This window comes from Bos javanicus, chromosome 24 (assembly GCF_032452875.1).
Source record: "Bos javanicus breed banteng chromosome 24, ARS-OSU_banteng_1.0, whole genome shotgun sequence".
Classification (NCBI taxonomy): Eukaryota; Metazoa; Chordata; class Mammalia; order Artiodactyla; family Bovidae; genus Bos; species Bos javanicus.
Genome location: NC_083891.1, coordinates 61,563,269 through 61,577,582, shown reverse-complemented (window position 1 = coordinate 61,577,582; position 14,314 = coordinate 61,563,269). Strand labels below are relative to the sequence as shown.

At 47.8% G+C, this 14,314-nt stretch overlaps 1 protein-coding gene and 1 non-coding gene across 3 annotated transcripts in view; both read left to right on the top strand.

Annotated features, from left to right (window-relative positions):
* The first annotated feature begins 2,219 nt into the window (after window positions 1-2,219).
* On the top strand, window positions 2,220-2,326 carry LOC133237891 (U6 spliceosomal RNA). The gene has a single exon (XR_009733400.1). It is a non-coding gene; the product is annotated as a U6 spliceosomal RNA (small nuclear RNA).
* A 9,447-nt stretch (window positions 2,327-11,773) lies between these two features.
* The window catches only part of KDSR (3-ketodihydrosphingosine reductase), a 42,112-nt gene continuing 39,571 nt past the window's right edge, over window positions 11,774-14,314 (top strand). The window contains exon 1 of one of the 2 annotated variants that reach the window (XM_061400382.1): window positions 11,774-11,946. In XM_061400382.1, the coding sequence (XP_061256366.1) occupies window positions 11,839-11,946 (108 nt within the window). In that variant the 5' untranslated portion in view covers window positions 11,774-11,838. The remainder of the gene's footprint in view (window positions 11,947-14,314) is intronic. The other variant, XM_061400381.1, reaches the window with a different exon arrangement.

Sequence of the window (14,314 nt, the reverse complement as noted above, 5' to 3'; positions counted from 1 at the left end):
CGGAGAAGGGAAAGGCTCTATTCTGGCCTGGAGAATTCCATGGACTATATAGACCGTGCGGTCCCAGAGTCAGACACGAATGAATGACTTTCACTTCACTTCACTTCACAGGAAAGTGGGAAGGATGATGTTAAAAGTGTCTAACATCAGGGATACGGTGGGCACAGCGCTGGCCAATCAGAAGAGCCGCCTGCTCTCAGCACCTGTCAGTCTCCAAGGCGACAGGTCTAGAATCTTAATAAAAGTACACACACACACACCTTTCCAATAAGAGGTAGGACCTGTGTTCTCACAGATTCCTTCTGCTACAGGTTTGACTACAGAGTAGAGAAAACCCTTTGACAATTTTTTCTATTTCTTTAGGGGATGCTGAAAATATGGGAGCTCGCTAACAGCAAGTCTAAATTTCAGTTCACAGACTCCAGACAGAAGCATCATATTTCTACACTGTCAGTAAGTCAAACCCGAATCTGCTGTGCTGTCTGGAAAATCACTGTTGGTCTTCACTAGACCTCTTCCTCCAAGGATCACACTGAAGTTCTCTGGAGCAGGAGGTAGATCTCGAGTCCAGAACCGCTGCGGCCGTTTTCATTCTGCAGGTTCGCTGATGTCCCTCGGCTCTGGGTTCCGCAGCAGCAGGAGGCCGAGAATCTGCTCGGGCGGGAGCCCCGCCCCGCCCGGTGTGAGGTCGGCGCTGGGGCGGCAGGTGGGCCAGCCCTCGGCTCCCTGGGCAGAGGAATCCCCTCTCCCGCCTGCCCGGAGCCTGCAAAATCTCCTCTTTCTCCTGCTGCCCTCCAGGGTATTTAGCTTAACCTCCTCAGTGACATGAGAGGTTAGGACCTGGTGGGGGAGCCAGAAGGAAGGAGAATATTGCACAAGAGACTGCGTTTCCGCCTGTTGACTCGATGCGAGGGAAGCCTGTCGTCTTCAGACAACAGGGGAGGAGAAAATACAAAAAATAATCATCCTGCCACACAGGGTTAGGTCATCCCAGGAAGGTGTCTCCAGGAAAGTCTGGAGCTAAAAACAGCTCCCTTTGAGTTGTAGAATTGCTAATTAAACATTTTTTCTTTACGCTCTTATTTTCTAAGTTTTATGACGGGAGCATTCTTTTATTGAGGTAAAATATGCGTAATATAAAATTTACCATTTTTAATATTTTTGAGTGTAATACAGTTCAGTGGCATGAAGTACATTCACAGTGTTGTGGAGCCATCAACACTATTTCCAGAACTTTCGACCCAAATAGAAACTCTCAGCCCCACCTCCCCTTTCTCCCTTCCCTCCAGCCCGAGAACCGCTGTCTGCCGTCTTTCTCTGTGGATGTGCTTATTCTGGGTTCCTCATATAAATGGAACCTACAGCACCTTCCCTTGTGTATGCTTTAGCAATGCGGCATGTATTAAAACAAAGCATTCAAATAGTTTCAGTGAAGATTATCCCTTATGAATTACATTGTTGATAACTCAACCTACACTAGATAAATTAAGGAGAAAGGATCCAGCTCATGCCTCACAATAAAAATGCTACATAGTGTAATTTTAGGCACCTAATGCCAACATCCGCTGGATCATCGAAAAAGCAAGAGAGTTCCAGAAAAACATCTATTTCTGCTTTATTGACTATGCCAAAGCCTTTGCCTGTGTGGATCACAATAAACTGTGGAAAATTCTGAAAGAGATGGGAATACCAGACCACCTGATCTGCCTCTTGAGAAATTCGTATGCAGGTCAGGAAGCAACAGTTAGAACTGGACATGGAACAACAGACTGGTTCCAAATAGGAAAAGGAGTTCGTCAAGGCTGTATATTGTCACCCTGCTTATTTAACTTCTATGCAGAGGACATCATGAGAAATGCTGGGCTGGAAGAAGCACAAGCTGGAATCAAGATGGCTGGGAGAAATATCAATAACCTCAGATATGCAGATGACACCACCCTTATGGCAGAAAGTGAAGAGGAACTAAAAAGCCTCTTGATGAAAGAGGAGAGTGAAAAAGTTGGCTTAAAACTCAACATTGAGAAAACGAAGATCATGGCATCTGGTCCCACCACTTCATGGGAAATAGATGGGGAAACAGTGGACACAGTGTCAGACTTTATTTTTCTGGGCTCCAAAATCACTGCAGATGGTGACTGCAGCCATGAAATTAAAAGACGCTTATTCCTTGGAAGGAAAGTTATGACCAACCTAGACAGCATATTCAAAAGCAGAGACATGTGCTCGCTTCGGCAGCACATATACTAAAATTGGAACGATACAGAGAAGATTAGCATGGCCCCTGCGCAAGGATGACACGCAAATTCGTGAAGCGTTCCATGTTTAAAAAAAAAAAAGAAAAGAAAAGCAGAGACATTACTTTGCCAACAAAGGTCCATCTAGTCAAGGCTATGCTTTTTCCAGGGGTCAAGTATAGATGTGAGAATTGGACTGCGAAGAAAGCTGAGCACCGAAGAATTGATGCTTTTGAACTGTGGTGTTGGAGAAGGCTCTTGAGAGTCCCTTGGACTGCAAGGAGATCCAACCAGTCCATTCTGAAGGAGATCAGCCCTGGGATTTCTTTGGAAGGAATGATGCTAAAGCTGAAACTCCAGTACTTTGGCCACCTCATGCGAAGAGTTGACTCATTGGAAAAGACTCTGATGCTGGGAGGGATTGGGGGCAGGAGGAGAAGGGGATGACAGAGGATGAGATGGCTGGATGGCATCACCAGCTCGATGGATGTGAGTCTGAGTGAACTCCAGGAGTTGGTGATGGATAGGGAGGCCTGGCGTGCTGCGATTCATGGGGGCGCAGAGAGTCAGACACAACTGAGTGACTGAACTGAACTGAACTGAATGAAAGATTAAAGGCAGGAGGAGAAGGGGACGACAGAGGATGAGATGGTTGGATAGCATCACCTACTTGATGGACATGAGTTTGGGTGAACTCCGGGAGTTGGTGATGGACAGGGAGGCCTGGCGTGCTGCGGTTCATGGAGTCGCAAAGAGTCGGAAACGACTGAGCAACTGAATAACAATATGAGTCATTGCTAGTTCACTCATAATTTTGTTATGAAAGCAAAATAACAAAAAGCCATCAGTGTAATCGAGTTTCATTTACTGTTGTTCAGTCGCTCAGTCGTGTCCAGCTCTGTGCGACCCCATGGACTGCAGCATGCCAGGCCTCACTGTCCGTCACCAACTCCCGGAGTCCACCCAAACTCATGTCCATCGAGTCGGTGATGCCATCCAACCATCTCATCCTCTGTCGCCTCCTTCTCCTCCTCTCCTCAATCTTTTCCAACATCGGGGTCTTTTTTAATGAGTTGGCTCTCCGCATCAGGTGGCCAACAGTTATTACGAACTGTTGCTTCATAATAACTCCAAAATTCAATGGCTGGAAACAATTTATTTTGCTTATGAAACAATTTATTTGATGACCATTTATTTTGCTCACGAAACTGCCAAATGTATGGGCTCCATGCACTGTCACTGTGGGCAGAGGATGCTCTTTGAAAATGGCTTATTCACACAGCTGGCAAGTTGGTGTCGGCTACTGACTGGGAGTCCAGCGGGACTGCGGGCTGGAGGCTTCAGCTCTTCTTTGAATGGACCTCTCCATAGACAGGCTGGGCTCACTCAAAGGACAACGGATCACTGCAAAGGCGAGTGCTCCAAGAAAACCGGGGAGAAGCTGTGGGGCCTTTTCCAGGTTGTTCCTACAAGGCCCGCCGTGTCACTTTGGCCACAGTCCTTTGGTCAAGGCAGTCACAAAGGTCCACCCGCGTTCATAGACCCCCCGTCAGTGCTGGTCACATTGAAATAACTTACGGATTGGAGAGATTGTGGCCCCATCCTTGGAAAATATAGTTTGTTGCAACAGTAATTCTCTGTATTCACCACTTTTATGCTTACTTTCCATGAACAGCCTGTACAATTGTGTCCTTCTCCTTTTTATGACTGTTCCGATTACATTTATTAAAATGCACTTTTAAGTCTGTGGACTCTAATAATAAATCATTAAAGGTTGTATTTTGCGAGTCTTTGTTTTGGTTTGGTTTCATTTTTCTTTTTTTTTTTTTAAATAAGATTTTTTTATTAAATGAGATAATCATAATGAGATAATGAGATAATTATTGAGAAAATGAGATAATCCCTCCGGGACGACCCAGAGGGATGGTATGGGGAGGGAGGAGGGAGGAGGGTTCAGGATGGGGAACACATGAGAAATAAAGGAATAAAAAAAAAAAAAAGAAAATAATAATGGTTTCATTTTTCTAATTGGTTGGCCACAGAAAGGAAATCAAAAAGGAAACTGGACATGCAACGCGATTTGAGAAGCTCTGGTCTATTGAAGAGTGAAAAGGGCAGTGTGCCTGGGGGTCGCCCGTGAGTCCTGCAGAATGAGGGGGACGCTGGGGACTCGAGGCAGCACGCGCTGGGAGAGGCAGCCGCAGAGGGACGCTGTGAAGGGCGGTAGTGCTGCCTTCCCTCCACCTTCTGATTTCTTTATTTTTGGCTGTGCTGGGTCTTCCCTGCTGCTTGGGCTCTTCTCCAGTTGCAGTCCACGGGCTCCTCTCTGCCGTGCTTCCCTGCTGTGGGGCACAGGCTCCAGGCTCATGGGCTTCAGAAGCTGCAGCTCCGGGGTGGGCTCGCGAGGGCTTAGTTGCTCCAAGGAATGTGGAATCTTCCCTGATCAGGGATCGAACCCGTGTTCCCTGCGTTGGCAGGAGGATTATTTACCACTGAGCCACCAGGGAAGCCCCTCTCTGCCTTCTTTTTATAACCTCTCATTAGCATAGTTTGTAGTAGTGTTGTTTGCCTGTATAATTACACCTTATTTAGCCCTGGATCCACTTCCTTTGATGGGATCTGTGAGTCTTTACCATAAACAATGATAAAATTTGCATACTTCTTTTGAGTCGATAATATATTTCTGTTTTTATTTATTTGGCTGTGTCGGGTCTTAGTTGCAGAACGTGGGATCCTTCTCTGTGGTGTGTGAGCTCTGCAGCCTCTCTGGCTGTGGAGCTGGCTTGGTTCCCCCGAGGTCTGTGGGATCTTAGTTCCAAAACCAGAGATCGCACGTGTGTCCCCTGCATTGCAAGGCAGATGCTTAACCACTGGCCACCAAGGAAGCCCCAAAAATATATTTCTTAATGTTTACCTTTACGGTGGTAAATATTTATACTTCTGTGACTTAATTTGTCAACTTTAACGATTATCTTTGGGCATCAGGTGCAAATGAGGCAGTTAATAAAGTCATCCTACCTTCCAAGTGTTTTCCTTCTTCCTCTCCCAAAACGTTCTATTATTTCTACCTTGTTAAGGTATAACACTCATATACCATCTTTACCCTAGATGCTACATTTGTTTTAATCTTTGTTATATAGTTAAACTTATTTCATTTGCCAAATTCTCAAAGGACAGTCCTTTCACTTGTGACTGGCTGAAGTTTCTGCTAGAAACTGAATGTCTGCATGCCCCAAAGTCACATGTGAAACCCTAACACCCAAGGTGATGGTATCGGAAGGTGCAGTCAAGAGAGGTGGTTTTGGCCTCAGGAACGGGATCAGCAGCCTCGTTAAAGAGACCTCAGAGAGCTCCCTGCCCTTTCCAAGTGAGGCCACAGTGAAACCATGGCCTCCAGGGACCAGGAAGTGAACTCTTACCCAACACCCAGCCTATCAGTCCCGTGGTTCTGGACTTTCAGGCTCTACAATGGAGAGAGATGGATTTCTGTTGTTTATAAGCCACCCAGTCTATGGTCTTCTGTTACAGCTGCCCAGACAGACTAATATAATAACCTTAATGCTTTTTTCAAGAGGCACTCATGGGAAAAGTATTGATCATTACATGTTCAAGGGTGAAATACAGATTAGCTGGATAGAAAACTTTGGCTCAACATTTCCTTCCTGGAGGATCTTATAGACATATCATTGTTCTCACCCACTGAATGTCATTGTGGAGAAATCTGAAACTAGCTGGATTTTTTTTTTTTTTAAACAAGTGACCTGATTTTTTTTTTTTTTTTTTTTTGGCCTGATTGGCCGAAGTTTTCCTTCTTTTAAACCCAATGTGGTTTCTTTTCCCTATAGTTTTACATTTTAGCCCATGATCCATTCTGTATTAGATTTCTCCAGAAAACCAGAACTAATAGAAGATATGAATATACATGTGTATGAAGTATAAGATATTGGCTCCCATGATTATGGAGGCTGGCATATTCCAAGATCTGCAGGGTGAGTTGGCAAGCTGGAGACATAAGAAGAGCTGATGTTTCAACTCAAGTCCAAAGGCAAGAAAAATGGGCAGTGTTCCAGTTAAAAGTTCATCAGACAGGAATAATGATCTCTTCCTTGGAGGAAGGTCAGCCTTTTGGTTCTTTCCAGGCTTTCAACTGATTGGATGAGACCCACCCACACTGGGAAGGCTAACCTGCTTTACTCAGCCTCCTGATTGAAATGTCTGCTTCATGAGATACATGCTCACAAAAGTACCCGGAGTGAGGCTTGACCACAGAGCTGGGTACCAAGCGGCCCAGTCAACTTGACACATAAAATTAACCATCATGTTATCTGAGTCAATTTTTGCAGAAGGTGTAAAGTTGAGGTTGAGTTTCATTTTTTTTGTCGATGGATGTCCAATTTTCCTGGCATTGTTTCTTGAAAAGGCTACCTTTCCTCCATCAAACTGCTTCCGCAGCCTTGTCAAAAGCCTGGGGCATGTGTCGTGGGTTCTGGGTTCCGCTGGATTCTGCTCTCTCTGTGGCTACCGCTCTGTCTCTGTTGCTGTAGCCATGTAATAAGTCTTGAAATCACGTAGACTGATTGATTACTCCCTCTTTCCCCCCATGTTTTAGATATTCTAGTTCCTTTGCCTTTACATATAAATTTTAGAATAATCTTGGCTATAGCTACAAAAAAAGTCTTGCTAAGATTTTGATTGGAAAAACACACTTTGTAATAAAATAATAAAATAAATTTTAAACATTGAAAAAATAACAGCAAAAAAGTAAAACTAAGCCCATGACGTCCAACAGTGGGCAAGGAGCTGTCCCATCAGGTGGGTGTCTCACGTGGCATGCCGTCCTCAGAGGAAAGGTCTCAGAGAGCTGGAACGGGGATTGGGACGGCTGTGATGGGGAGTGGGGCAGGCTCACACGCTGTCCCGAGTGTGTGCAGACGTCAGCATGAGGAAAACCAAGAAAGGGGCTGCTAGTGCACTTCTCCCCTCTTCTGGGGGTTCTGGAGGCGAAGGGGGCGGGAGAACGTGACATGATTACACGGCTCTTCTCGTGGGAAGAAGATGCTGGTACCACTATGGTTTACTCTTTTTTCTTCACAGTGCCTCAACTTCCTCATTTTTCCACCTGACGCAGTGTTCCCAGGAACCAGTGCTTCAAGTGTGGGTGCCGAATCAGGGATCATCCCTAAGCAGGAGACTGTGACTATCCTTTGAAACCTTTACACCAGAATCCCTAAGAGGCTTATGGGTGGATAACACCTTCACTTTGCCTGGCAAACTCATGAACGGATCCACCTGACTGACCATGAATGCAGATATGTGGCCTATGCTGTGCTGTGTGCTCTGCTTGGTCGCTCCGTCATGTCCAACTCTGTGTGACCCCATGGACTGCAGCCCGCCAGGCTTCTCTGTCCACGGGGTGTTCCAGGCAAGAGTACTGGAGTGGGTAGCCATTCTCTTATCCAGGGGATCTTCCAGACCCAGGGATCAAACTCAGGTCTCCTGCATTGCAGGCAGATTCTTTACTGTCTGAGCCCCCAGGGAAGCCCAGTGGTTGCCAAAAGCCCACTAGCAGTATGCTGTGTCATCCTACCGTATACAAATCAGAGTGGACGGAGAGGAGAGGTTTTTCTAGATTAGTATCTGCGCCAGCAATCTGGAAAAGCAGAATACCAGGCTGAACGCCATGTCCCTTCCAATGTGTTCAGTACTAGGTTGAACACAGTGTCCCTCAAACACAATGATTTGAGTAAAAGCAAATCATAAATAGAAGGAGAAGTGGTAACCAAAGAAAAAGGGATGAATCAATGGATTATGTGACAAGGAAAAACCAACGTTACACGAATTCCTTGAGGGAAGCTCAGAGCACGCGATGATAGTCTCTGAAACCTGCAACCCGGAGCGGCATGCTTTGGGAGACATTTTGGTCAGATGATGTGTTGATAAGCTGGACCAACTGTTGGTAATTGAGTGAAAGTCTAGCAAATGTGATGCTATCTTTTTTTAAATTGGGGCAGAACTGCTTTACAAGGTGTTGTCCATTCCTCTTGGACAGTGAAATGAATCAGCGATGTGCATACATACAGCCTTTCACTCTCGGACCTCCCTCCTACCCACGCCGCATCCCACCCCGCTAGGCCACCACAGAGCAGCGAGCTGAGCCCCCTGTCTGATACGGGGGGCTGTGTGCCCACTGGCTGTCTGCTTCACACGAGGGAGTGTGTGCGTGGCAGCCCCAGGCTCTGAACCATCACCCTTCTTTCCCCTCCAGGCCCGCACGTCCGTTCTCCGTATCTGCATACCTATTCCTGCCTGCAGTGGTTCATCTGGGCCATTCTTCTGGAGTCTACATATATGCACTAACATACAATATTTGGTTTTCTCTTTCTGACTTACTTCACTGTGTCTGACAGTCTCTAGGTCCGTCCACATCTCTACAAATGATTCAGTTCCACTCCTTTTAATGGCTGAGTAATATTCAGCCATTAAAATATTCATAAATTTATATAAATAAATTTATGAAATATTCATAAATTTAATGGCTGTGTACATGTACCACATCTTCTTTATCCAGTCACACGTCAGTGGACCACTAGGCTGCTTCTGTGTCCCGGCCGTTGTAAACAGTGCTGCAATGAACATTGGGGTGCATGTGTTTTTTGAATTATGGTTTTCTCAGGGTGTATGGCCCATAGTGGAGTTTCTGGGTCATATGGTAGTTTTATTTTTAGTTTTTAAAGAACCTCCATACTGTTCTCCATAGTCACTGTATCAGCTTACTTTCCCACCAGCAGTGACAGAGGGTGCCCTTCTCTCCAGACCCTCTCCAGCATTTATTATTTGTAGATTTTTTGAGGACGGACATTCTGACCTGTGTTTTGATTTGCATTTCTCTAATAATTAGTGATGTTGAGCATCTTTTCATGTGCCTCTTGGTCATCTGTATGTTTTCCTTGGAGAAACGTCTGTTTAGGTCTTCAGTCCATTTCATTCTTCTTTTTCAGGCTATGTCTACTACTCACACCTCGATAGGGTTTCCCAGGTGACTCACCAGTAAAGAATCCACCTGCCAATGCAGCAGACACAGGTTCATTCCCTGGGTCAGGTAGATCCCCTGGAGAAGGAAATGGCAGCCCACTCCAGTATTCTTGCTGCAATATCCCATGGACAGAGAAGCCAGGCAGGCGGCCTTATCAACTAAACAACAACAAGAAACACAGCTGGATATGATGTAACACTGGCATCATCTCAGCAAGATTGCAACATGGATACTGGTGGTTAAATCTGTTGGGAAATTGAATTAAGAGCCTCCTACTTCACATCGCCTCCTCCAAATACTAGGCATACGTTTGTTCTGTGGTAGAAGAGCACTGGATGGCCTGGACCCCAGAGACGTTCTTGCCGTTTCCTTTGGCTTCTTGGAGGTGTTCTCCCTCAGACCTGATGGAAGCGTCCTTGTTCAGATGAAGGCTGGCGAAATTGGACTTTAGGGTGGGGCCTGCCCACTCCAGAAAGACCAATCATGTGATTTAGGTGGGAGTTCCCTGTTATCTGCTAACCTGGAGACTGCCCTCAGCCACAAAGGCGATTAGTCAATTCTATTATGAATGAAGCCCCGGTATAAACTCTGGACACCAGAGGAGCTTCCTTGGTTGACCTGCCCTAGTTGGTAGCTCTCTGTGGGAACTGTCACACCCAGTGTTGGGAGGTCCATGTTTGGAGATTTCCAGACTGTGCCCTGTTGTTCAGTCGCTAAGTCACGTCTGACTCTTTTTCTATGACCCCATGGATTGTGGCCTGCCAGGCTCCTCTGTCCATGAAATTGCCCAGCAAGAATACTGGAAACTTCTCCAGAGGATCTTTCAGACCCAGGGATTGAACCTGCAGCTAAGCGTCTCTTGCATTAGCAGGCATATTCTTTACCACTGAGACACCAGGGAAGCCCAGACTTCGCCCTATGTACAACTTCTCTTGGCTGACCCTCATAAACCATAATCATGAGTGTAACAGCTCTCACTGAGCTCTCTGAGTCCTTCTAGCAAATAATTAAACCTGAGGGTGGCTTGGGAACCCCTCCTCCAAACATTCAGTTGATGTCAGAAGTCTTGGGGACTCAAAGCTTGAGATTTGGCTAATTCTGGGCAACAAATTAAGAAGAAAAACTCAAGATCAATTCCTTTGTATCTGAGCTCTCTAGTATTTCTAAGAATAACTCCAAAAAAGTAAAGCACATAAGTGAACAAAAAATATGTGCCTTTTGCAAACTAAAACCTTAACAAAATGTCACTTCACACCCACAGTGGAGGCGGTAATTAAAAAGACAGATAACAACAAGTGTTGGTGCAGATGTGGAGAAACTGGTACCCTTATACAGTGCTGGTGGGGATTATAAAATTGGGCAGCTGCTTTGGAAATGGTCTGGCACTTCTTGTTAAAGTTATTATAAGATCCAGCAATTCCACTCTCTTGGGTGGGTATACACCCAAGATAAACGAAAAACGTCTGCATGAATATTCACAGCAGCATTGTTCGTAATCGCCCCAAAGTAGAAACAACCTAATGTCCATCAATTGATGAATGGATAACTGAAATATGGTTTGTCGACACAATGGAATTTGGTCATAAAAAACACGAAATACTGATACACTGCACCACATGGATGAACCTTGAAAACGTTATGCTGACTGAAATAAGGCAGCTACAAAAGGCTACCTATTCTAAAATTCCATGTATATGAAATATCCAGAATGGGTAAATTCACGGAGACAGAAAGATTAGTGATTACTTAGAGCCCGAGGGGGTAGGAGGAAACGGGAAGTGACTGTTACCGCGTAGTTATTTGTGTGTGTTGTCGGGGCGCAGCTAAATGACGGTGGTGATATTTGCACAACGCTGACTATATAACGCACTTTAAAAAGGTGTATTGTATGGTGAGGGAATTAGATTTCTATAAAGCGTTTGGCTTTTTTAAACCCTGCCCTGGTAAAAGGTGAACTTTGAACTCAAGGAAGCTGAGTGACCTGAGCGATTCTAGAACTCCCTGTCCAGGCCTTCCCGGTCCTTGGCAAGCGAAAGTGCGCTGTGACCATTTTCTAAGCACGAAAGAAAATACGAAATGGAGCCCGGGATTCGCGGGCCTGATGCCGGGCCTCCCGCGGTGGAGCGAAGCCCGGAGGTCAGGTCCGGCGCGTAGACAGGCCCGGGCCGCCGCCTCCGACACGGGGAGGCTCGGCGCCCGGCCCCGCCGCCCTAAGGAGGCCCCGCCTCCCCGGCGGAGGGTGCTGGTCCGGTCCGGGCGCCGGAGACTTGGGAAGCCCAGGGTACTCCCGCCTCCGCGCCCCGCCCCTCGCACGGAGCCGACCCCGCCCCCCTCCGCCACCGGCCGCGCCCGGGGCCAAACACCGGCTTAGGCCCCGCCCCCGGCCCCGCCCCACGCGCCGCCGAACCCCGGCCACGCCCCGGCCCCACCACGCCCTCCGACCACGCCCCCAGCCCCCGCCCCGCGCGCCGCCGAGCCGCGCGCCGCCGAGCCCCGCGCCGCCCCGGCCCTGCCCCGCTGCGCGTGACCGCCGAGCCTGCGCCGAGCTGCGCCCGGGCCGCCGGCCGCGCGATGCTGCTGCTGGCCGCCGCGTCTCTCGTGGCCTTCGTGCTGCTGCTCTACATGGTGTCCCCGCTCATCAGCCCCAAGCCCCTCTCCCTGCCCGGGGCGCACGTAGTGGTGAGTGGCCCCTGAGGCCGCGGCGGCGTCGTCCCCGGAGCGCGGGCCCCGGAGCGCAGGCAGGCCCGCCGCCCCGCCGCCCCGCCGCCCCGCGCCGTCTCCTCCGCGGCCTCTGCTCCCCCGGGGCCGGTGCGGGCTCGGGGGGCGCGCGTCCGCTCCCGGGGCGTCTCCGGGGTCCGAGCGTTTGGGGGTTTTTGTGCTCGGGCTCCCCGATGAGTCCGCCGAGGGCCAGAGGGGCTGCGGGACTCCGCCGGGACCCCGCGGCGTGCGGCCCTGGCCGGGGTCCGGGGCTCCGCCGGGGCGGCCCCCAGAAGGCGGCCTGCGCGAGTGACAGCGGGCGGAATCTCTCCGGCGGAGCGGCAGTCCTCGCGAGCGGCGTTGGGGCCCTTCTGCCCCGTCTGCACGGCCTGTCCCTGATGGACTCGGCCTGGGGTCGGCAGGTGCCGCCCCCGTGCAGAGTCAGACGGTTCAGCCTGAGAACCTGGCTTGTGCGTTGGGAATGAAGGGGACGTCTGTGGGTTGGTTTGTTTCTTACCAGAAACTCCTGTCTTCGACGATCCCTTTTCTGCAGGTAGACCACCTCAGTTAAACAGAAAGCCTTCTTTATTGCGCCCGGTATGCCACCATTTGCTGTGGCTTTCTGGGCCCTTTTCTTACTTGAATTTTTTTTATAAGCCCGAGGCACGTAGAGACGGGAGGTTATGAATAAGAAAAGTTAGTTACTAAGCAGTTATCGCAAATCCTCCTGGTGTGGGAGGTGACATATGGGTGTCCTGGCTAAGCTCCGAGCATCGCTGGTATGAGATGGAATGGGATGGTCGTTGCTTTTAGTGTGTCTGACGTCCCGCGGAGAGTTTGTGAATGGAAACATATATTTTGTTTAATTTCTCTCGTCAAACTATTAGTGTACTTCCAGCTCCTGCCATTCCTGATGCAGAAGATAGATAGGGAGGTGAGTTGTTAGTTCATTAGCAAGGGGGAGAGGAGCAAAATTTTACAATCATGTTACCTTCTGAAAGGGTCACATCTGCAAGAGAACTTCTGCCTCAAAAACTGTGGCTGTGAAACTTGGGTTTTTAGCAGTGATGTTTGCAGAGCATACCTTGAAGTGTTTATAAGGGACTCTCACTTAATGGCGACTCTGGTCCTACCAACCCCATCATGCTTCTGCAGGCAGTGGATAAGATAATGAACATATCTGCTGGGGTAGATCCCACAGAATTTCTTACTTTCACCATCTCATTTGGCTGTGCCACTGTAAATAATGTGAGGACAACATGAATAATTCACATGATGTCACCATCTGTCTTCTTTTTTTAATGACATAAAAAGAGTAAAAGTGTAATTGTTTTTCTTGAGATTTGTTAGGACTAGACCCAGTCATGTAAGGAAAGGGGCCAGTGTTTAGAATGTCTTGCTGATGGGGAAGCATGAGCAGGCTTAGGTCAAAACTAGTTATTCTTTTGTTTTTAAAATAATTCTGATTGACTAGTGTTCTCTCTCTAATTACAGTGGTAAAGCTGTGCAGCGAGTCTTACACAGTGTGTGTGTACACGCACATGTGCACACACTTAGTCACTCAGTTGTGTCCGACTCTTTGTGACCCCATGGACCTTAGCCTGCCAGGCTCCTCTGTCCACAGGACTTCCCAGGCAAGAATACTGGAGTGGGTTGCCATTTCCATCTCCAGAGGATCTTCCCGACCCAGAGATCGAACCCACATCTCCTGCATTGCAGGCAGATTCTTTATCATCTGAGCCACCAGGGAACCCCTCTTACACAGTATATACTTATTTAAATCAGCTGTTTTTTAAACAAAACTGTTAAACTGATTTGGTGAGAACTAGAAAATCAGCCGGCCCTTTTGGGGAGATGGATGGAGAAGCTGTTCTGACAGCAAAGTGCCCTCTCTTGCCCTTGATAAGAGGTGTGTGGTGCAGTTGAAGAGATATTAACCTTTAAAACAGTAGTGGCAAAGAATAGTCAGAGCGAGTGATAAAGAAAGGCAGTAAACTGTTATCTTTAGGGTCTCATGTCTCAAGTTACCAGTGGTCAGGCAACTCGGTACATATTTCCGGTTTTCTCAGCCATTAGGAAAATCTCTTATGTTTTCTTATACCACTCAAGGGTAATGTAGCCTGGATTGACTTACGCATGTGCTTAGATACCTTCTATGAATTAGCTGGCTTGGACTGGAAGGTCAGTTTCCCATGAACCATGACTCAGAAGTGGGAAGTCTTATTCTTGTTTTCATGGACAAATCTTAAAAAATTACACCTTGTTCTTCGTTGTGCAGCAGTTTGATACAGCTTGCTTACCTGTTTCAGTCTAGAAATAGGACGGTAACAATCACACCTACAGAGCACTT